A 23,679-nucleotide genomic window follows, 5' to 3' on the forward strand; every position below is an offset into this window, starting at 1 on the left:
AGAAAGTAAAATCTCTCACTGCCCCCATTTCTTTCCCTTCTATTTGCCAGGAGGTGATGGGACCAGTGGCCATGATCTTCGTTTTTTGATAGCCTTATGCTTCATCAATTTGTCTAATCCTCCTCTAAAGCTTTCCTAGTTGGATGCCATCACTGTTCTTGAGTTTCATGCTTTAAGTATCTGCTGCCTGAAGAATTGCTTTCTTTTATCTGTCCTGAATCTTCCAACATTCAGCCCCATTGTCCCATGTTTTTCTTGAGTACCCGTCTCATGAGAGAGGGAGAAATATTTTCTCTTCCCCCACGCCGTGCATAATTTTATAACTTCCATCATAGCACCTCTTGCTCATCTTTTCTGTAAACTTAAAGTCCCAAATGTTGCAGCCTTTCCTCATAGAGGAGCTGCTCCAATCCCCTTGATCATTTTGGTGGCCCAATAATGACTAAATTAGAAATATGGCGGAGGGCAGCTGACTTCATATATTTTTTATGTTTTGTTTTCAGTGTTTGGTTTTACAGTGGTACCTCGGGTTAAGTACTTAATTCATTCCGGAGGTCCGTACTTAACCTGAAACTGTTCTTAACCTGAAGCACCACTTTAGCTAATGGGGCCTCCTGCTGCTGCCACACCGCCGGAGCATGATTTCTGTTCTCATCCTGAAGCAAAGTTCTTAACCTGAAGCACTATTTCTGGGTTAGCGGAGTCTGTAACCTGTAGCGTATGTAACCTGAGGTACCACTGTACAGTGGTAACTCGGAAGTCAAATGGAATCTGTTCCAGAAGTCCGTTCGACTTCCAAAACGTTCGGAAACCAAGGTGCGGCTTCCGATTGGCTGCAGGAGCTCCTGCAGTCAATCAGAAGCTGCATCGGATGTTCGGGTTCCAAAGAACATTCACAAACCGGAACACTCACTTCCGGGTTTGCAGTGTCCGGGATCCAAAATGTTCGACTCGCAAGGCGTTCGGGATCCAAGGTACGACCGTATTGTCATTTTTCAAACGAATGTTTTGTTTTATGTAAACCTCCTTAGAAGTTTTTCTTGATGAAGTGGCATGTAAATATTGTTGAACAAAATCAAATTTTTGGCAACTGAACATTATGGAACCTTGACAGTGGGTAGTGGACTTCTATCAGTATTGAGCTGATCTGTGGCTTGACAGCAGCAAGCTGCTGGTTTGGCAGGCTTGAATTAGTTTTAAGATTTCATATGAACGCTGCACATGCAACTCTGTTTTTAGTGGTAAAGAGCAAAAAAGGAAGGGGGGGGAAACCCAGTGTGAAATGCTGCAGAAAATGGCTTCCTTCTGTTGGAATTAAGAATGTGGGATATTGTGGGAGGGTTTGGCGAGGTACTGTGAAATGTAGGGCTTGAATTAGAAGCAGAGCGTAGCGTGGAAATGAGAAAAGATCACTTTATCTTGAACAATGTTCCTGGGCTCATAAAAAATAATTTAATTTGTTTTCAATAAAAACCCCTTGGTCATCACTCACTGGGGCAAGGTTAAGTTAATTATTCAGCGCAGTTATAGAGTTCAGGTATTGATCTGCCTTTCTGCTGTACCGCCATCTCCACATTCTGGAAAACCCTTAATACATGCAGGCTGTCTGTAGCAGTGAAACATTTGGGAGTTCAGCTGCTGCCATTGTAATCACCGTTTTCAGTGGGGGGGGGGGAGTAAGGCTACATTGCGGTTTCATTACCAGACACGGTCCCCAAAGTGGGACTTTCTAGAAAATATTTGAAAAGGTAAAAGAATGTTTTTCGAGCCGTCCAAATGTGACTGAAATCTTTAAGCAGGCTGCAAATGTAGGTGTTTTTTTGTTAGGAAATGCACACGAAGCAAATAGGAAGCTGCCTTAAACCAGGTCAGACGATTTGTCCATTAAGCCCCATATTTTGTCTGCTTTGCCCTTGCAGCAGCAGTTCTTCATGGTCTTGGGGAGATGATCTTCCCCGTCACCTTATTGCAGGGGTCGGCAACCTTTTTATACCCATGGACACATCTGGATTTTTGAGCAAGCGTTGTGGACACCACCACCTCACTTCCCTCCTCCCCTTCATCAAACTGCCCCCTCCCCTCAAGAAAGTGAGAGAAAGAGTGCAGAAACACACACATGCACACATACTCCCCCTCCCACACACACACCAAGGGATCTGGGTAAAAGTCAGATCGAATCTGAGCCTTGACAAGCACATAGAGCTGAAAGAGGAAGTGAGAAAGAGTGTCACTCTTGTAACTTCCTCCTTTGATTCCATGTGCTTCCCTCTTTTCTTTTGTTTTTTTGATAACAATTTATTAATTTTCCAAAAATAGCATAAAATAATAAAAAATAAAAAATTGAAGTAAAATAAAAAACAGGGGAAAAGCATAAGTAAATTTTGCTTGACTTCCCTCCCCTCCCCCTCTTGGTTTGATTGTTTAATACTTGTTCATGCATGTCCATAAAACCTTATCGTATTCTTCATGCTCCAATTTTAAACCTTCTTCATCTTAATACAAGTGACATTTAAAAGTTATACTAATGTAAAAATCTGTACACAAACCCTATGTTTCATCAACCTGATGTCCTCCAGATGTTTTGTTTATTTATTCAATTTATATACCACTCTTTATCAGAAGATCCCCGGGCATTGTACAACATTAAGAAAACACATTATGGAACATCAGTGAAAGAAACATAATAAAAAACATAATGGCAGACAGCCTAATAGTAAAATAATAATAATAATAATAATAATAATCCCCCACACTTTCACAGGTCATAGATTATTGAATAGCCATAGGCCTGGGTAAAGAGGTTGTTTTTACCCTGGCGTGTAAAAACATGTAGTGATGGTGCCAGGCAAGCCTCTCTGGGGAGAGCATTCCACAGTCTGGGGTTTTAGACTACAACTCCCATCATTCCCAACTGGTACAGCTGCCTGGTCCTCCATGGTTCGGAGGAGCCAGAACGAACCTCAGGCTCCCATTCCTCTTTGCACAAGGTGATTTGCTCCCATTCTTCGTAGTTTCAAGAGATGCAGTTTGTCAAGACACTTGAGTCGGGAAAGCTATCCTTTTTCTCTAGGGCAGAATTGGAAACCGTGGCTTGATCTGAGTTTTCCGTTTCAGTTTGGAAGTAAACCATAGCTTGAACAAAATTAGAAAAGGGGGAGGGATTTGGAACATGCCAGTGGACAAAAGCGTGCATGAACACAAGGTTCCAAAATGCGACTTGGATGATTAACTAAACTAGCCTTCCCAATTCTGGTGCCTTCCCCGTGTTTTGGGCTTGCGACTCCCATCAGCCCCGGCCAGCATGGCCAATGGCCAGGAATGATGGGGACTGTTTTTTGAAAGAACCAGAAGGCACCAGGTTAGAGAAATCTGGTCTAAACCAAGCCTTTGCGTCTAGTTGCTTTTAGGTGTATCAGTACATTGCGGACGCCTATTGAGCATTTGTTCTGATAGGTTTGCGAGGAGGTTAGATGGTGTTGCACCAAAGCAAGCCCTACCTCTGGGTGCATTTTGCCCTGCCCTCACTTACCAGTATTTTAAAAAGCCCAATTTTGGGGGGAAACAGGTTTGTTGCACCAGACCTCCCAGTCAACTACAATTGTGTGACCGCAATTTGCCTGTATGGGATGGCATCCCACCCCAAAATAGTAACCGCCTGCAAGCTTTCCTCCTCCGAACTTTAAATTCCCATTTAAAACCTAGGCAGTGCCAAAGACCCGTCCTCTCAGTGTCTCTTTGTAAATTTCGAAGTCAGATTGGTCCTTCATTGCATATGTTTCATTTGCAGGCTGCTGCAGTATGACCCTTCACTGACCCTCTCCGGAAGAAGCACAACTTCTCCCCCTCAATTACTCATGTGCATTCTGTTCTTTAAGTTTGACCCGCGACCTGTTTCCAAAAATGCATACAGGTAATTTTCAACTCTGGTTATATTAGTCTCTTATCTAAATGTTTTGCTGCCATAGCTGCTGGGATATGTAACACTATTCATGGGATTGCTCGCTGTGCTGGCTTTGCTGTGCTGTTTGTGACCTTAATCTAACCTCCTATTTGTCTCCTAAATGAAAAACCAATGCCGTAAAGAAAACACTCCTCTCCCTCTCCCTTTTTTTTTCTGGCGCCTAGGAAAAGGTAGAATTGAATCGGTAGAGCATTGTCGTTTGCACCTGTTTTCATATTTCCTATATTGCTGGAATTTATGTACAGTGGTACCTCGGGTTACATACACTTCAGGTTACATATGCTTCAGGTTACACACTCCGCTAACTCAGAAATAGTGCTTCAGGTTAAGAACTTTGCTTCAGGATAAGAACAGAAATCGGGCTCCGGCGGCGCGGCAGCAGCAGGAGGCCCCATTAGCTAAAGTGGTGCTTCAGGTTAAGAACAGTTTCAGGTTAAGAACAGACCTCTGGAACGAATTAAGTACTTAACCCGAAGTACCAATGTATAAGGTGGGGGGGGGGGTTACCCCTCCATTAGATATCATGCACATGCATCCCACTACCAAAATCAGCACAATTACTTTTGTGACTTGTCCCCACAAAACACTTCATCACAGTTTCTTCCTATTTACAGTGGACGCTCAGGTTGCAAACGTGATTCGTGTGGGAAGCATGTCCGCAACCCGCAGCGCCACGTCTGCGCACGCGCGGGTCGCGATTCGGCGCTTCTGCACATGCGCAAGTGCCGAAACCCAAAAGTAACCCGTTCCGGTACTTCTGGGTTCGTCGCGGTACGCAACCTGAAATCGCGCAACCCGAAGCGTCTGTAACCCGAGCTATGACTGTATTCAAAGGGCCTCTGCTGCACAATACCAAATGTAACAATTCACTGATAAATGTATCTATGTACTGGCTCACTGGGAAAACTTCATAAATTCATATAGACATGTGAGCTCAGCTACTCTGAGCTGAGCTCTGCCTGAGTAATAATCCCTGGCATCCTGATACCTGAGTGCCAGAGGTAGCCATTCCAGAAATAACAAACCCAGGTGAAGACAAAAGAGTGTGATTAACTTGGCTGTGAAACAGGGAAATGTAGATATCTCTTCTGTTCCACTTGATGGGTGTTTTGGAGGGCAAGGGGAGGAATGGGGCAGGGTCCAGGATGCTCAGATTACTGCCACCAGACCTCTTCTTTCATGATGTAACCATGATGTATTAGTGATGTAGTTTGGGGGGTGTAACATGGGGATTAGCAGCTAATAAAAGTTTGGGTTCTCTTTTGTACGGGGCTTCCATCTTGTTTCACCTTGTGGCAGGTGGGAGTCCTGTCGTGACAGTCTTCAATAAAGACCAAGTTACTGGCTGCTGTTTTGCTCTGATATTCCTGGCTGGTGTCCTTGTTTTTTGTCCAAGGGAGCCCTCGGATTTCTCCATTAACACCTAGTTAGGAGGTAGAGCTAGAGTCCTCTTCACAAATTTAATGTGCATATGCTCAGTGCCTCATGGGTCAGCAGGATTGCACCCACTCACCTCTGCCTGATGACTCCTGAGCCTTCACATGCCAATTGTCACATGTAGCGGTTGCAAAGCCCAATGCATTTAGGGCTCCTGTCACAGGATTGTTTGTCACCATCCAATCCTCATTTCCCCCCGCAGCGTCAGGCCTGTTGTACTGTACCCCATAAGTCTTATGCAAGAGGGGGAGCTGGCCTATGCTGCCTCCCTGCATAAGGAAAGCTGCTGGTTTGGGCCAATGGCTCATCTTGGTCAAGCATCCTTTTCTCACAGTGGCCAACCAGATTCCTATGGGAAACCCGTAAGCAGGACCCAAGAACCCTTCCTGTGTTTTTTCAGCAACTGGTATTCAGAAGCATTATTGCCTCCAAAGGTGGAGGCAGAGCATAGCCCCCATGGCTAGTAACCTTCAATAGATCCCTTCCTTCCATTAATTTGTCTAACCTCCTTTAAAGGACCCCTGACCATTAGGTCCAGTCGTGACCGACTCTGGGGTTGCGCGCTCATCTTGCTCTATAGGCCGAGGGAGCCGACGTTTGTCCGCAGACAGCTTCCGGGTCATGTGGCCAGCATGACTAAGCCGCTTCTGGCAAACCAGAGCAGCACACGGAAACACCGTTTACCTTCCTGCCGGAGCGGTACCTATTTATCTACTTGCACTTTGAGGTGCTTTCGAACTGCTAGGTTGGCAGGAGCAGGGACTGAGCAACGGGAGCTCACCCCGTCATGGGGATTTGAACCGCCAACCTTCTGATCAGCAAGTCCTAGGCTCTGTGGTTTAACCCACAGCGCCACCTGCATCCTAACCTTCTTTAAAAGCCCTCTATTTCCATATCCCCTCTTACCTGAATTTTTTCCCTAAACGGAAAAAGTCCCAAACACTGCAACCTTTCCTCATAGGGGAATTGCTCCATCCCCTTGAGCATTGCCCCTTTCTTAACCCTTTCCTGACTCTCTTTCGATGTGAGCGTGACAAGGACTGTCAACAGTATCCTTGATGCTTTGGCACCATAGATCTGTATAACAGCATTGTGATACCGGCAGTTTTGTTTTTGGTTCCTTTCCTAATAATCCTCCCTAGCATGGACTTTGCCTTATCCACTGCTGCAACACACTGGGTCGACATCTGCTACAAACCCAAGGTCTCATTCCTAGTCCGTCACCGCCAGTTCAGACCCCGTGAGCATATATGTGAAATTAAATTAGCCTGTGTTGGCTTCCTTTCCCACAAAGGAGGAGGAGCTAGATGCCCTGCCTCATTGAGCCAAAGTCTCCTCCCCATTCTCGCCACCTCCCAGCAGTAACCACGTTATTTCCACCACCCCCTTTTTGCCCACTGCCTTAGTATTTTAATGTTAAGATGCATTTTTGTTGTTGTTGTTAAAATAAATAAATAAAAGTATTAAGCAGCATCCTTCATCAATTTGTCATGCACATAGGAAAGAAGAAAAAAAAGATACTGGCATTGTAAACGAAACTTGTAAGATTAATGAAGGATGAAATACTTGGGAACCATACGAGAATAATAAATACTAAATAACAGAGACAGCAAGAAAAATGACAAATGTACAAGCAAATCCTGAATTTGCAGAATAGAAAGAAACTTGGTCAAGGCTACATCAGCATGATAAATCACAGGGGGAGAACAAACCAAAGGGGCAGAACAATACAGTTTGCAAAATGACATGTAACGTGAACATCTCTTTATTTATTTGTTTTTTTATTCTACTTGGGTTAATCATCATATTCACTAGATCTAAAACTTGCACAAAAAAAGTGTGTACCACCTGTAAAAATAGACATTGAGCACAGAGTACCATTTTTCTTCCACTTACTGCTCAGTTGTAAAACAAGCCTATGGGATAAAATGTATTGACACACACATAAGAACACACTGGTTTGCAAGACCATATACTACGGTCAGGATCTATAGAGGCTGCGTGTGATAGAAATCAGATGCAAGTACTAACCTGCTGTGAGATTGAACCTTTGGAGCCAGAATCTTATTTGGGCACAGGGCCATATATATGGCTCAGTGGTAGGACATAACCTTTGCATGCCAAAGGTCTCTGGTTCAGTCTCTGGCAAACCAAGTAGGGCTGGAAAAGACCCCTGTTGGAAACTCTGAGGTGCTACTGCCAGTCACCTTAGGTGATGCTGAGCTACATAGACCAGTGGTCTGACTTCCTGTGTTTCTTTGATGACCATGCCAGCATCTCATACTAATGCAATATTAGGAAGTCCCCACCCAAAAGGGAAAAATCAGGGCAGTGAGAAACCATGCAGATAGCTGGAGTTTGTGGTAGTGGACAGCTGGCTATGTCTTGTAGCTAGGGTTTAGGCAGAGATTCCTCCAAAACCAGGTTTTTCCAATATACTTCTTCCGTATTGTGTATAAATGTTTTCCATTTAAACACACATCTCTCTCTCTCTCACTCACTCTCACATACATATAAAGATTTATAAATCTCATTTTTGAGATACAAATTGCTACTTTTTGTAAATACAGGTTTTAGCTTTCAGAGCCATAATCTCATAATCTTTTTATGGAACTGAATTATATCACAGGAAATTGCTTCAATGGAATGATTTCTCATGCTTCCATCTCTCTCTGCCCCCACATTAAGAAGTTACATAAATCTTAACACAGTTGAGGTTATGTAGCTATTTTTAGGGTCTTGTATAATTTATTTGGAGAAGAGCACTTCTGCTGCTGTTCTCCAATATGGAGACTTTGAAAGAAAGAAGTAAGGTATTCTAATAAAGTATGAATTTAGAACCTTGCATTCACACACCCAATTTAAGAAGTTTAGTTTCTAAGTTGCATTGTGGCTAACAGACATTCAGGAATTAAACACAGACCCAGTGCAGATTTAGCAGCCCTGTTTTGACTGTGGTCTTTGAGCTTCAGGCTCATGGATTCCCTCCCCTTGCCTACTTTAATTTGCTCACTTATATCCTGTATGCTTTTGAACCAGTATTGGAAGCCACGGTTTGAAATGGGGTCCGAATTCAGGGTTGCCCAAACCAAAGTTTGTCCGATTTGGCCATTGCCACAAACTGTGGTTTGCTCAGTCCAGTAAATAAGCGAGTGAACTGGATGAAAGGAGGGAAGGAAGAGAAGGAACATGCAAGCTTAAAGCTTACTCATAGCAACTAAACCATGGCTTGGCCCTGATGCCTGAACTGTGCCATTACATATAATAAACAAGTGGAATTTCAGGTGATTCCAAAGAGGTGCAGGGTGTCCCCCCACCAGTATGCAAAGGTAGGTGTGGCCTTGTACAGTAGTATCTCAGAAGTCAAACAGAATCCATTCCGGAAGTCCATTCGACTTCCAAGACATTCAAAAACCAAGGCGCAACTTCCGATTGGCTGTAGGAAGGTCCTTCAGCCAATCGGAAGCTGTGGAAGTCACGTTGGACACTCACTTCCGGGTCTGCGGCGTTTGGGAGCCAAAACGTTCGACTGGCGAGGCATTCAGCTTCCAAGGTACAACTGTATATTGAAGTGTTCTAATGAACCTGGCAAATCTCGATGCCAGTCTGAAGCACCAGCAAACATCTTGTGCATGTTGCCTGTACTTGGAATTTTGCTTTACTTGCGTAAGCAGTTTTCTCCAGTTTTCAATTCCACCAAAGCATAGGTGGACAAATCTTGCTAATTCTATAATGACCGCTCGTGAGCAGTGCCTGTGGGCAAGTTTCTTCCTTTCTCCATAGTGTAAGACAAACTCATATCAGTCAGAACCCTCCAAAAACATTTCCCTTTGGATGTAATGCTTGGGGGATGTGAAACTGCAGTAGCCCTTGAGTCTGTGATTTGTGCATTATGAAACCAAGCAGTAATTGAGATTAAAGATACTCCACTGAACGTAAAACTAGTTTAGATCATTGATTAGAAGTGTGTAGCCATTGTAGCCAAAGCCCTCTCTTCCTATGAATTAATGTCAGCTTTTATAGTCCCTTCTAGATCATCAAAATTACTTCATAATGACCAAATATATTATAACTAATTGGCTTAAGAAAGCAGACTGCTTCAGAGGTCACCCTTAAATGTTGGTGTTTCTTGACTAACTTCTTGCATTAAATCTGAATACCTTTTTAATGTATGCTTCATTGCTCAAGTGGATGAAAGAAGGATCTTTCCTCTCATTTAGCACCCAGCCAGTGTGTTGCTTTGGAACATTGTGTTGGAGAAAGACTTAAGTTAGTCCCCATTGAAGTCCCTTGGGGCACATCCGCACCATATATTTAAAGCACCGCTATACCATTTTATCCCCTTTAGATGCTGAGAGTTGTTAGGGCACCCCTATTCCCCTTGTGGAACTAGAATTCCCATAGTTCCCTGGGAAGAGGGATTGTCTGATGAACCACTCTGTGAGGGGAATAGGGGGTCTCCCAACAACTCACAGGACCCTTAACAAGCGCAAGTTCCCAAGGCACTTGGAGGGAAGCAACAATTTTTAAATGAGTTTTAAATGCATGGCACAGATAAAGCCCCAGTCATTCCTAACTTGTCCCATTCATTTCAGATAATGTATTCTGGATACAACCTACTGTGTCTTTCAGAAAATTTGCAATCCTGAAACCTTCCTACACAGGATAAAATATTGCATATTTAAATGAAAAATAAAAATGAATGTTACCACTTGGTCGTAAAACTGGGAGTGGGCAATAACTGCTATCCACTTCTCCAATTACATGAATGGTGCTCTGGTTTTCAGCCAAGCAGCCCTCCCACCTTTACAGGGCTGACTCAAGATGCTTTGCTACCTAAGGGAGAGCAGCAAAAGGTGCATAGTACCACCTGAACATGCACAGAATTGGCTTTAAAAGGGGTGGAGTGGGAAACTTGAGACCCACCAGAGGCTGTTGGACTCCCAACTTCCATCAGACTCAGCCAGCATGGTCAGTAGTGAGGGAAAGATGAAAACTAATCCAACATGAAGACTGCAGGCTCCCTATCCCTGTTTTTAATTTCATATCAGTAGATGGAGCAAACAGAATCCTCATTACCTTGCAGTCTGCCTTCTCTTCCCAAAGGACCTTAGATACAAACTGGGACATGGGTGGCACTAATTAAAGTAAATTTCCTAGGGAGGATGAGAGACTATGTTACCTTTGCAAGATGTGTGAGGAACTTTTTTCTTCTTGTTGTCAGATGCAGTTCCCAACGCTTGCATTACACCACTGGTTTTTGGCACTGCAAAATCCATGCTGCCTTGTCCAAGGAGCAGACTCTGACATGGGTGGTGCTGTGGTCTAAACCACTGAGCCTCTTGGGCTTGCCGATCAGAAGCGGTTCGGCAGTTCGAATCTGTGTGACAGTGTGAGCTCCCATTGCTCTGTCCCAGCTCCTGACAACCCAGCAGTTCGAAAGCACGCCAGTGCAAGTAGATAAATAGGTACCACTGCAGCGGGAAGGTAAATGGCGTTTCCATGCACTCTGGTTTCCATCGTGGTGTTCTGTTGCGCCAGAAGCGGTTTAGCCCTGCTGGCCACATGACTCGGAAAGCTGTCTGTGGACAGATGCTGGCTCCCTCGGCCTTGGAAAGTGAGATGAGTGCCACAACCCCATAGTCGCCTTTGACTGGACTTAACTGTCCAGGGGTCCTTTACCTTTTACCTTTTAGATACAAACTCCCCAAACCCAAATAACTGAGGTGGGGCAGAGATAACTATTTCCTGTAAGGTATAGTGCATCCTCTGGGTTTACACGCTCTTCCCCGCTTTTTTGGCTGCATCTACCTGTAAGTAAGTACTTGTGGTGCTTGATCTGTCTGTGTTGGGGAGACTTAAAAAGAATGACCTTGGAGAGGAGGGAGAGAGCTGTTGGTACAGCCGCCACCACCACCACCCAACACACACATCTGTTGAATGTGGTGGCTGTTCCAATTTGCCCAATGATAGGGCCAGTCCTCCACCTTGGTAGGAGCTTCTGTAGTTCTGATAGGCCTGGCCATCAGCTCCAAGCAAGGACTGATGACCATTTGGGGAAGAAAGACCAGAAGGTGGTGTTGCTAGTTATGGTCATGGGTGTTCCTAAGACTGGGCTATGGGTGCCTTTGCATAGCTGTGGTTAGATTGGGAGATGATACACAGGAAGTAAATCCCTGAGCTACATGCTCATCATGGCACATTACAAAAACTATTTCTGTCCATCAGGCTGCTGCCGTTCCTGGCACACTGAATTATGTTGATAGCTAAGAACAGTTCCCTAACTACAAGCCAAAGCTGTATCTGTTTGTGCATAATATGTTTAGAAGACCTTGATGGTTGGTTCTGATTAACTGCTAATATTGAGCAACATGATACATATTTCCATTATGCTTGAGGCTTATCTGTATATATTTATACAAGGCAAAATCACTGTAGATGGGCTGTGAGATTTTGGTGGTAGACTACACAAACACACACAAAGAGAGAGAGAGAGAGAGAGAGAGAGAGAGAGAGAGAGAGACTTCTGAAAACTCTTTAAATGAGATTATAGGGACTTTTTATTATGTTTTGTGCCTTTATTCAAAGGAGTGGCTTGTGGCTTCCTGAACTTTTTAGATCTGCTCCATCAATAATGGCGAGAAGCTGACTGCTCTTCCAGTGGGCATTAGAATGAACTCCAAAAGCAAATACCCAAAGCATCCTTCTTTGCTTTAGTAGTTGAGTGAAACTGGGAGCTCAAAGAGCTGAAATATATGGATTCTGTTCTCCTTGGAGGATTGCTGCCCATATCGACTGCTCTTATGCTATCCTCTTCCTTGGTTTCTGAATTCAAAAAATTGTGTTTCTGTATGTCTTCAAGAGAAATGACCCTGCTGCCTTACTCTAGATGTCTTATGGGTTCAGCTGCATATTGAATTGCCACACAACCTCTCCCAGTCTCTCTTCCTATTAAAAGACCTCCTTTTATTCACCAAGTGCTTAGGAGCGGAGTTGTGCCTGCTTATAAGTCACATCCTCCAACCCCCTAATGCAAGGATGGGGAACCCATGGTGCTCCAGATGCTGTTGGGCCTAAGCTCCCATCATCCGTGGACCAGGTGGTCATGCAGGTCAGGACTGATGGAGTTCAAGAACATCTGGAGGTCACCAATTTGGAGAAGACTGCCCTTGTCGATACCTCTCTTGCTTCAGTTCTTGTTCCGTAGGGAAACTGCATAATGGGAGCTCATATGGTACATTCAGCAAGAGTACAATCTGTGTATGTGGGTAGATGAACTGCACACTCGTTTGGTTGTGTACAGGCAACATTCAGCATTTGTACAAATCAACCAGTGCACACAATCTTTCACGTGTGGTACATGTGTGGAGAGAGCTTGCACCTGTGTTCCATGTTAATGAGCTAGTAGAATAGCATGGGGAGGTGGCAGTTCTGGGAGGAGAGGAGCCAAATAGCAACAGATCCCAGCTGAATAGATGGCTTTGCTGCTTCCCACCTGAAGCAGCTAGTTTGAATGCCTGTCTTTCAAATAAATGCTATCTTTACTCTGTCTGTCTCTTGTCTCTGTCTGTCTGTGTCTCTGTGTGTGCACACCTGCCTTTTAGTACTTACGCACTGAACACAGGCCATTTCGTTTGTTAACAGGAATAATCATTCATTGTGTAGAACCAGTCAGCTAGCCAGAGGATGATAAAGGTGCTCCTAAAGAATAATCACTTATTTATACAGTGGTACCTTGGGTTAGGGACGCAGGTGGAGCTGTGGGTTAAACCACAGAGGCTAGGACTTGCCGATCAGAAGGTTGGTGGTTCGAATCCCCGCGACAGAGTGAGCTCCCATTGCTCAGTCCCTGCTCCTGCCAACCTAGCAGTTCGAAAGCACGTCAAAGTGCAAGTAGATAAATAGGTACTGCTCTGGCGGGAAGGTAAATGACGTTTCCGTGCACTGCTCTGGTTCACCAGAAGCGGCTTAGTCATGCTGGCCACATGACCTGGAAGCTGTACGCTGGCTCCCAATAAAGCGAGATGAGTGCTGCAACCCCAGAGTCGGCCACGATTGGACCTAATGGTCAGGGGCCCCTTTACCTTTTACCTTGGGTTAAGAACTTAATTCGTTCTGGAGGTCTGTTTTAACCTGAAACTGTTCTTAACCTGAAGCACCACTTTAGCTAATGGGGCCTCCTGCTGCTGCCGCACCAGCAGAGCACAATTTCTGTTCTCATCCTGAAGCAAAGTTCTTAACCCGAGGTACTATTTCTGGGTTAGCGGAGTCTGTAACCTGAAGTGTCTGTAACCCGAGGTACCACTGTATATTGCTCTTCCTGTAAAATTCAAAAGTGGTAAAATCGAACCAGTAAATCACAAAGCAAAATTGGCTCCGTCCCCCTGCACCCACCCACTTGTATTGCACCTGGAGACTTGACACACAAGCCAAGGGGCAACTTCTCCCCACCCACCACCCCGTCTTCCTCAAGTGTTGCCTCTGTTTCCATCATCAAAATATCTGTGGTCCATGATTGATGACTCTTAGGATTTTGGATAATGTTGGTTTGCAGCAGTAAGAGCTCTTTCATTTAGGCTGCATGGGTTCAAGTATAGCTTGGCTTTTGTTTGCAAAGACTACCTGCAATCCATGTCAGCCAGTTGTCAATGGAGCAAACTGTGTGAGCCTTAAAGAGCCCAGCAAGAAGGACAGGACTAGTTCACATGTAGCACTAGGCCATAGTTGAGTGTATCGTGGATGAGCCTTACTGAGCCCAAGCTAAGCATCAGGTATGTGCTCTCCCTTCCCCAGGAGGAGGAGAATTTCTACCAAGTTCCTTTGCCATTTCAAAGAAACTGGGCTTAACATTAGTGCAAACCAGGCATCCTGGCATACAACATGTTTGATTGAGCAAGCCAGCTTCATAACCTACGGTTTGCTTTGCTGGGTCTTACTAAGGCTTGTCTGCATAGCATGAAGCCATGGTTAACATTGCATGTGAGGCAGTCCATGTTGTCTTGTCCTTCCTCCATGACTTTATGGGTCAGCAGTGTTTCCCTCTTATAAGAAGCTGTTGGACCATTGCCATGTGCAATGTCTTTAGATGGAAATGCAGTGGGGTTTTAATGTTGTTTATTTTGCATACATTGGTACCTTGGTTCTCTAACTTAATCAGTTCCAGAAGTCCGTTCCAAAACCAAGACGTTCCAAAACCAAGGCATGTTTTCCCATAGAAGGTAATGCAAAATGGACTAATACGTTCCAGACTTTTAAAAACAACTCCTAAAACAGCAGTTTAACATGAATTTTACTAATTTTACTAACGAGACCATGGATCCATAAAACGAAAGCAATAAACGATGTACTTCAGTCCCACAATCAATCAATCAGTAGCTGAACTGGGTTCCACACAGTCACAAAAACAACAAAAAAGAGCCACAAAAACGCAAAATAAATGGCAAAAACAGACAGACCTCAGCATAACACTCAAAATGGAAGTGTGGCACTCAAATCAGAAGCGTAACACTCAAAACGAACCATGTTCGGCTTCCGAAAAAAGTTCGCAAACTGGAACACTTGCTTCTGGGTTTGCAGTGTTTGGGGTCCAGGTTGTTTGAGTACCAAGGCGTTTGAGAACCAAGGTACCACTGTATTGTTGAAGGATCCTCTAGGTGGGCCAACAATGCTCCTATGTCTAACATTATTCACATTATCCATGGCAACCATGCTTTCCTGTTCTCATCCTCCAGGCTTATCTTAGCAGCTAACAGAGATGAATTTTATCACAGACCGTCAAAATCAGCTGACTTCTGGGACGGCAGCAGTGAGATCCTCAGCGGTACGTAACATTCTCCTTGAGTAATTATTCATATGTTGCATTTATGTACATGGTCTCCCCTCTCCCCTTTCATCCTCACAGCAACCCTGTGAGATAGGCTAAGCAAAGCTAAGAGATGGTGACTGTCCCAAGATCACTCAGTGAGTTTCAAGGCTGAGCTGGCGGATTTGAACCCAGGTCTCCAAGGTTCTAGTCCAAAACTTTAATCACTACACCATGCTGATGCTAATTTTTCTCTCTCTTTGCTTTTGACTATAAATTTATGTGAAGTGAGTTTTGGAATGGGCACCTATCATCTGTAAGCTGGGCTGTGATGTGATATTTCAGATGCCTCTCAAAGACCCCTGCATTCTTATTACAGGCGAGGTCTTCGGAAATGTTGCTTTTATTGCTGGCGGTTGTGGTTGTGGTGGTTTGTCTTTGTTTTTACAACTTTCACAACAGTGTTTTAATTTGACACCTCAAATCGAGTGATTTGTTGTTGTTTTTTGTTTTTTTTAATGATATTTATTAAAGTTTCAAAAAAAGATTACATTGATAAGAAAAAGAAAAATCGAGAAAAGAAAAATACAAAATGCAAACAAAACAATTAAAAACAATTCCATCTTTTCATCCCTTATCTTTCATTTACTTGTTTCCCGGACCTCCTCATGCCTCCCTTTTTTGTATTCCAGTTCAATTTATTAGTTCAGCAATTCCTTTCCCTCCTTGTTTTATCCTAATCTTTAATCTTAATATATTATAACATTAAGTTTTGACCTATTGAAAATCCAATTTTTCCATGTTCTTTTAACATTACAGCTAGAAACCACTTAACTTCAATCCAACATCATTCTAACATTCATTAATTTTGCAATATTTCTGTAAATAGTCTTTAAATTTCTTCCAGTCTTCTTCCACCGACTCTTCTCCCTGGTCTCGGATTCTGCCAGTCATTTCCGCCAATTCCATGTAGTCCATCATTTTCATCTGCCATTTTCATTGAAATCGAGTGATTTGAGCCATAGTTAAATCGTAACAGAAATGCATTTTGCTCTCCCATAAATGTGGTCCGATATCCCATTTTTCAAGCCCTCAGTTTTGGCTAGGAGACAAGTGTCTTCAAAAATAGTTTAATAGCTTGGGGTTAAAGAGAAAGTGTGTTGTTCTTTGCCTTTTGTCAGTTTGCATTTTACCGAAAGCAACTCTACCAACCTTCTACCTGGTGACTTTTTAAAAAGTTAACCAACCTTTTTGTTCACTTAATGCTCTGCCTCTCTTTCAAAGAAAACCAAAAACATATTTTCTCTGCCTAGCCAAACTGAAGCATAAGCCTCGCTAGGCACATAAATAAAAATGAGACACAGGCAGGCAAAGCATAGCTTTAAAATCTTTTGACGGTGCAAAGATTTTTCTTTTATGCTTGATGTTGTTGTCATTGGCAGGAAGAATTGTAAGGATAAATCACTCTCTCTGCACTGCAGTTCCTTTTACTTTCTGAAAGTCTCTCACTCATTCCAAATTCTTGCAGGGTATGCTGCAAACTTCCCCACTCCCATTTTTATACAAATGCAAAGGGTGTGTGTGTGTGGAGTGGTACACTTTGATGCTGAAATCTGAATTTTAACCAGGCACCAGGCTGTAGCAAAGTGGGGAGATGCTGAACCCACTTTTTGATGTGTTGTTGTTGATCCTGTTTAAGCTTTTCCCTGCCTATTTTTCTTTTTCTTTTTTCTTCATTTTTGAGGCAATAGTGCCTTGAAATATTCTCAAGGGTGTTAGTGGTCTAGGTTTCATTTCTTGTGTGAATAACACCCTTTGAATTAATAACACCTGCCTTTTTTGTCTCAAATAAAACCAGACATACTGGGCCGGTGGGGGGCCGGTGTGGAAAGTAAGTGCAGTAAAATGGTTTTGCATCATTTCTGCCTTTATGCAGCCTTGTATTTACTGTATTTTTCGCTCTATAGGACGCACCCAACCATAGGACGCACCTTGTTTTAGAGGGGGAGAACAAGAAAAAAAAATCTCCCCCTCTCTGCTCAGCGCCCCTTCAGTGAAGCGGCAGGAGAAACAGAGCCCCTTCCATTTCTCCTCCCACTTGGCTGAAGGGGCGCTGCGCAGCTCTCTCTCTCTGCTGAAGCCGGGAGAGTCTTGCTCTCCCGGCTTCAGCAAAAGGAACCCGAAGCCTCCGGAGGCCTCAGGCAGCTATCCCTGAAGCCTGAGTTCCCACTGCGCTCCGGAGGCTTCAGGTTCCTTTCGCTGGAGCAAGACTCTCCTGGCTTCAGCGAAAGGAACCTGAAGCCTGCGGAGTGCAGCGGGAACTTGTGCTGTGCTCCAAAGGCTTCAGGTGGCTATCCCTGAAACCTGGAGAGCGAGAGGGGTCAGTGTGCACCGACCCCTCTCGCTCTCCAGGCTTCAGCGGAAGCAATGCGAAGCCTCCGGAGCGTGGAGGGAACGCTCCATCTGAGCTTCGGTGGCTTCGCGTTACTATCGCTGAAGCCAAGGAGCCTGCATTCGCTCCATAGGACGCACACACATTTCCCCTTAATTTTTGGAGGGGAAAAGTTGCGTCCTATAGAACAAAAAATATGGTACTTGCCTGGTAGCCCATAGGCAACAGGGAACTCCATGCGGATGAATGATCAGAGCTGGAAGAGGAAGGAGGGAAGAACGGATCATTCTATGGGGGAACCCACTTTCCTCCACAACCAGCATGGAAATGCAGCAGGTTGGCAGAGGGCAGAGGGGAAGATCATTCTGACCTTCCTCTACCACTGGGATGGGAAACCATTGGGTGTCCAGATGTTGCTGTTTCTGGGGGCCACAATTTAAAATGGATATTGACTATCTGGAATGTGTGCAGCGGAGGGCAGCTAAGGCGATCAAGGGCCTGGAAACCAAACCTTATGAGGAATGGTTGAAGGAGTTGTGGTATGTTTAGCCAGGAAAAGAAGAAAAGAAGAGACTGAGAGGAGACAGGATTTGTTGTTCTTTTTTTCCCCCTTCTTTTTTTAAAAAATAATATTTATTAATTTTCAACCGTTTAAACACAACAAAATAGACAAAACAAAAAAAAGCATAACAAAATAAGACACAAACCATTTAACACACAAAACAATTTCAATATCTTATCTTTCATTCCCTTATTTCCACGACCTCCTCACACCTCCCTTTTTGTATTCCACTTCTGTTAATTGTTCCAGCAATTCCTTTCCATCTTCCTCTCTTTCTATCCTATAATTATCTTAACATATTCTGACCATATTTTTCCCTTTAATACTCTATTAATCTATTTATACTTAATTCCTTATAGCATTTCTACTAGAGCCATATAACTTCATTCCAACATTTTTCTTACATTCATTATTTTTACAGTATTTCTATAAATAGTCTTAAACTTTTTCCAGTCTTCTTCCACCGACTCTTCTCCCTGGTCTCGGATTTCTGCCAGTCGTTTCCGCCAATTCCATATAGTCCATCAACTTCATCTGCCATTCTTCCCAAATAGATAAATCTTGTGTCTTCCAGTACTTCACAATGAGTATTCTTGCTGCTATTGTTGCATACGTGGAAAAAGTTTTATCCTTCTTTAACACCAATTGGCCGACCATGCCCAGGAGAAAGGCCTCTGGCTTCTTCAAAAGGGTATATTTAAATACCTTTTTCATTTCGTTATAAATCATCTCCCAAAGTGTCTTAATCCTTGGGCATGTCCACCAAAGGTGAACTCTAATCCTCAAATTCGTCTGTTTTCCTTTAAGTTCAGTCATAGCAAGCATCAACTTATGTTCATCAAATTGCCTCTGTAGGGCTGGGGCTCTCTTTCTCTTTCTCTCCAGTTGTGTTACTTTACATTCAGCAACAACAGCTTTTTCCCTGGCTTCCTCCGCAGTTTGCCGTATCAAAGTAGGTTCCTGTATCAATTTCTGGGTGGTTTCTGTATTGGTATTGTTTATACTTTCTGTATTTAGGTTGATGTTAGTGATTGAATCATCCATTTTCGCATTTATCGTGTCCATTTTCCTGTTAAGCTGATCCAATGAGTCATTTATCTTATATAATGCAGCTGCTAAAGCCTCTTCTGTCAACATTCTTCTTGGTTTTAAATATGCTGGTACAAAGGCAGCAACAGAAGGAGCAGGGGGGGCTGATGATGGACCTCTTCTGGATTGTTGCCAAGTCCTCCCAGACCTTAATGTTTTGTCAGCAGTTGACTAGTCTGTTTTTCCTCTTCCATTTACCATAACACTTAAAAGATTCAAGGTCAGTCCCAGAGTCTCACGGTTTTTAACTTGCAGCTGGAAATTCCCCTAGCCCAGCTCTTGTAAAACAACCGGTTTCAAAGGCTTCCACTAGGGGGAAACAGTTTCTATTTGTAATAGTCAATAGTATCCTCTTTTCAACAATCCAAAATTAGTTTCAAATTAGTTTCAATTTTCAGTTACTTTTACTCCTTTTTAAAGCAGCCAGAGACAGTAGAAACAATGTATTTCTCTTGTTTAACTAACTGTCAATGAACGTTCTAAACACTGTCAATGAACATTCCAAAAGACGTCAGTCCTACTAGCAGCCCGTTTCCAGGGTCAGAGCGGCGGTGTTTTAAATCTCTTCACTCTCTCCCACAGGCATAATCAATCCGCAACTTCCCCCTCTCTTCTCCAGGAGACAGGATTTGTTGTTGTTGTTTAGTCGTGTCCTACTCTTTGTGACCCCATGGACCAGAGCACGCCAGGCACTCCTGTCTTCCACTGCCTCCCGCAGTTTGGTCAAACTCATGCTGGTAGCTTCGAGAACACTGTCCAACCATCTCGTCCTCTGTTGTCCCCTTCTCCTTGTGCCCTCAATCTTTCCCAACATCAGGGTCTTTTCCAGGGAGTCTTCTCTTCTCATGAGGTGGCCAAAGTATTGGAGCCTCAGCTTCAGGATCTGTCCTTCCAGTGAGCACTCAGGGCTGATTTCCTTCAGAATGGATAGGTTTGATCTTCCTGCAGTCCATGGGACTCTCAAGAGTCTCCTCCAGCACCAGAATTCAAAAGCATCAATTCTTCGGCGATCATCCTTCGATAGCTATACTCAAATATCTAGAGGGTAGGACCCAAACCAGTGGATTCAAATTACAAGAAAGGAGATTCCAACTAAACATCAGGAAGAAGTTTTTGACAATAAGAGCTGTTCAACAGTGGAACCAACTCCTTCCAGAAGTGGTGGGCTCTCTTTTATTGGAGGTTTTTAATCAGAGGCTGGGTGGCTGCCTGTCGTTGATGCTTTAGTTGAGATTCCTGCATTGCAGGGGGTTGGACTAGAGAACTCTTGGTGTCCCTTCCCACAGTTATTTGATTCCATGAACACCCATCACACCCAGTCAGCATAACCAATGGTCCAGGATAATGGGAGATGTTTGCGAAAAGGCAGAACTCAAGGAGGGCTGAAAGCAGAGGCAGTGAGGAGTATGGCTTGGGGGGAGGAGGTGTGACCTAAGAAGGGTCCCAAAGGCCTGACAGAGAGGCCTTGAAGGATGCATTTGGCCCCCAGGCCTGGGGTTCCTCACCCTTGGATTAGAGCAGCCTTTCTTAACCCTGGGTCCCCAGATGTTGTTGGACTAAAACTCCCATCATCCGTAGGTAGCAGATCCAGTGGGCAGTGAAGCTAGGGAGTTGTAGTCCAACACTATATGGGAATCCACGGTTGAGAAAGGCTGGCTTAGAGTATCAGACTAAGGCTGGGAAAAACTCAGCTTCAGATCTCTGCTCATCCATTACTCTTCACTAGGTAACCTTGGGCCAGTCACTACTTTTCCACCTAACCTACCTCCTGGGACACTTTAAAACCCACTGAGAGCCAAATCAGGCAGTGTTCTTCTAAGGAACACTCTCAACCCTGGAACTGGGCATGCCCCTCATGTTTTCACATCTGAAATGTTGAAGGATATGAAAGTATGAAGCTCTTGAACAGAGACCAAAGACACCTTTTAGATTTTTTAAAAATGCTGCTTACTTTATTACTTTTGTTACTGTGTATTTTTAAAATTTCATAAAATTTGCACACTGCTTGAATGGAAAACAAACAAGCAAACCGCAACACGATCTACGAAAAAGATGAAATGTTCAATAAAAGCAATGAAAAACAGTAAGTTGAAGCATTCAAAAAATTAAAATCAGTGGCAAACTGAAAACAGATTAAAACACACATTAACCATTCTAAGTATTTGGGTAGGTTTGTCTAAACAAAAAAAATGTTTTTAGCAGGTTTGGATATGGAGGAAGGAAAAGAAGGCGGGACGTGGCTTGGAATCAGCAAGAAAGGTAAATTGGCAGCCCTGACGAACTACATGCAGCCAAAGATAGACAAGAATGCAAAAGGAAGAGGTATGTATATGGAAACGAGAGGGGACTGGGTTACATGAACATTCCTGGAAGTTCCCTTAATATGCAGATTCTTCAGCTGTAAATCCTGCAGTCGAAAGTGAATCACACAAACTGCAGTAGCACTGCCCTTACTACCGTCATATATTCTGTTGCGGTGTTTCCAAACCTAGAACAGCCATGACTCAGTGGTAGAACACCTGCTTTGCACACAGAAGGTCCCAGCATCTCCCGATTAGACTGGAAGAGAGCCCCCAATGAAATCCTGGAGAGTTGCTGCCAGTCAGAGTCAACACTATTGAGCTGAATGGATTCTGTGTAAGGCAGCTTCCTGTGTTCCCTCTCCCTTACTAAACCAGAATCTTCTCTTTCAACCCCCTGCCCCTCCAGTATAGATCCAGAAGATCTCTTTGTATGGAGACAGATTGTTGGTCTAGCTGACCCTACTCACCAGTGGCGTAGCGTGGGGGGTGCAGGGGGGGCCGGCTGCACCGGGCGCAACATCTGGGGGTTAGGGTTAGGGGGCGCAAATCCACGGGTTAGGGGGCGCAAATTACTTGCCTTGCCCCGGGTGCTGACAACCCACGCTACGCCACTGCTACTCACTGTCAATGTCAGTAGCAATTCTCCAGAGTCTGGGGCGGAGATCTTTCCCAGGTCTCCCTTGCCAGGGGTGGCTTAACTGGAGATGACAGATATTACACCTAGGAGCTGATGCATGCAGACCATGTGCTCTGTACCACTGGTTCATATGCTCACTTCAAACTCAGTTCTTCTTTCCCTCCATCTTCCAGTGTGTTTGGGGTACTCCCATCAGATTATAGGATGCACTCATGCAGTATTGCTGCCACAGGCATTATGGGCTAGCTTGCAGTGAAAAGTTGTTTTTCTTATGCGTTTTTAGCTTGCATTTTATGGTTGTTCCCCCCCCCCCCCAATTATTTTTATTAGTTTTCCAATGTTTTTTTACAAATCAAACCGAATTACTTTAATTTAATACAATTTCTTTTTTTAAAAAAATCAGGTTCTCCGCTCCTGTTACAAACATATGTCCATCTTTTCCTCCTGTAGCCACATCATCTCTTCGTTAATATCCATTTCATCCTTCACTTGTTGTTGTCCATTCTTACAGCCGACCATCATTGCCTCCTTACCAACAGTGCCTCGGTTATTTCTTAAAAATATAAAATCCATTTCACTTGTGTAGTCCTTCATAATCATTATTGTCTCGGACCTGGTGTGCTGGGAGAGTTAATTCTTATCTTCCTTTGGTCAGTCTTTGCAGTGTTTACAAAGTCACATTCCAATTTCTGCTTGCATTTTTATGTTGCGAACCACACTGAAATCTATAGATGAAAGGCAATATACTACTACTAATAATACTAGGATACACATATTTCATGTTTGGAAATGGCATGCATCAGCTCCCAGGGTTACATCAAGTTAGTTGAAAGTGGTGCTGTTCCTCTTAAAAACAACAACAAGCCACAACAACAACAACACACAACTGCTTTAAAAATTCTGCTCTTAAAAACCTGCCTGCTACTTTGAAAATAATGTTATTTCTATAGGCTTATGCTTCCAACTGTAGCCAGAAAATCCTTAGATATGTTACATATTAAAGTGATGGGCTTGTAATTACTAGGTTGCTTCTATTGATGATAATGCTAGTGTTCCAGCCAGCCGGGATTTTGGTAGAACAATTAATAGCATTTAACTGTCTTGGGAACCCATTGTTTTGGAATAATTCAGTGGCCTCTGGAAAGCTGGGTTATCCCTATGTTTGGATACCTAAAGCTGAAGCAGGATTGAAGCTTCAATTTAGGTAGTATAGTGGTATCACTTTTGTTTCCTGTTCAAAAGGCTTGAAACTAGGCAGAAACTGCTTCTTTGCAGGAGGATCTGTAACTCAGTGGTACTGAATCTGTTCTGAATCTGGCATTTCCAGTTACAAACCAGGTAATAGGGAAAGCATTTTCCTGAGCTCCTAGAGAACCACTGCCAGTTAGAAATAGGGAATAGTAGGATTTGGGTCAGGGTGGTCCAAAGCATGCCCCAAGCACTGCATGCAACCCTCAAGACCTTCTTTTGCAGCCCTTGGCAACATTTGACGCCCT

The 23,679-nt window shown here is 43.7% G+C and overlaps 1 protein-coding gene across 3 annotated transcripts in view; it reads left to right on the plus strand.

Annotated features, from left to right (window-relative positions):
* The window catches only part of TANGO2 (transport and golgi organization 2 homolog), a gene marked incomplete at its 5' end in the record, with an annotated part of 95,072 nt that overhangs the window by 28,736 nt on the left and 42,657 nt on the right, over positions 1-23,679 (plus strand). For 2 of the 3 annotated variants that reach the window (XM_080985244.1, XM_080985245.1), the window contains 3 exons: positions 3,788-3,910; positions 15,130-15,218; positions 21,443-21,565. In XM_080985244.1, the coding sequence (XP_080841370.1) occupies positions 3,788-3,910; positions 15,130-15,218; positions 21,443-21,565 (335 nt within the window). The remainder of the gene's footprint in view (positions 1-3,787; positions 3,911-15,129; positions 15,219-21,442; positions 21,566-23,679) is intronic. The other variant, XM_080985246.1, reaches the window with a different exon arrangement.

This window comes from Podarcis pityusensis (genome assembly GCF_964106645.2).
Source record: "Podarcis pityusensis genome assembly, chromosome: 16".
Taxonomy (NCBI): Eukaryota; Metazoa; Chordata; class Lepidosauria; order Squamata; family Lacertidae; genus Podarcis; species Podarcis pityusensis.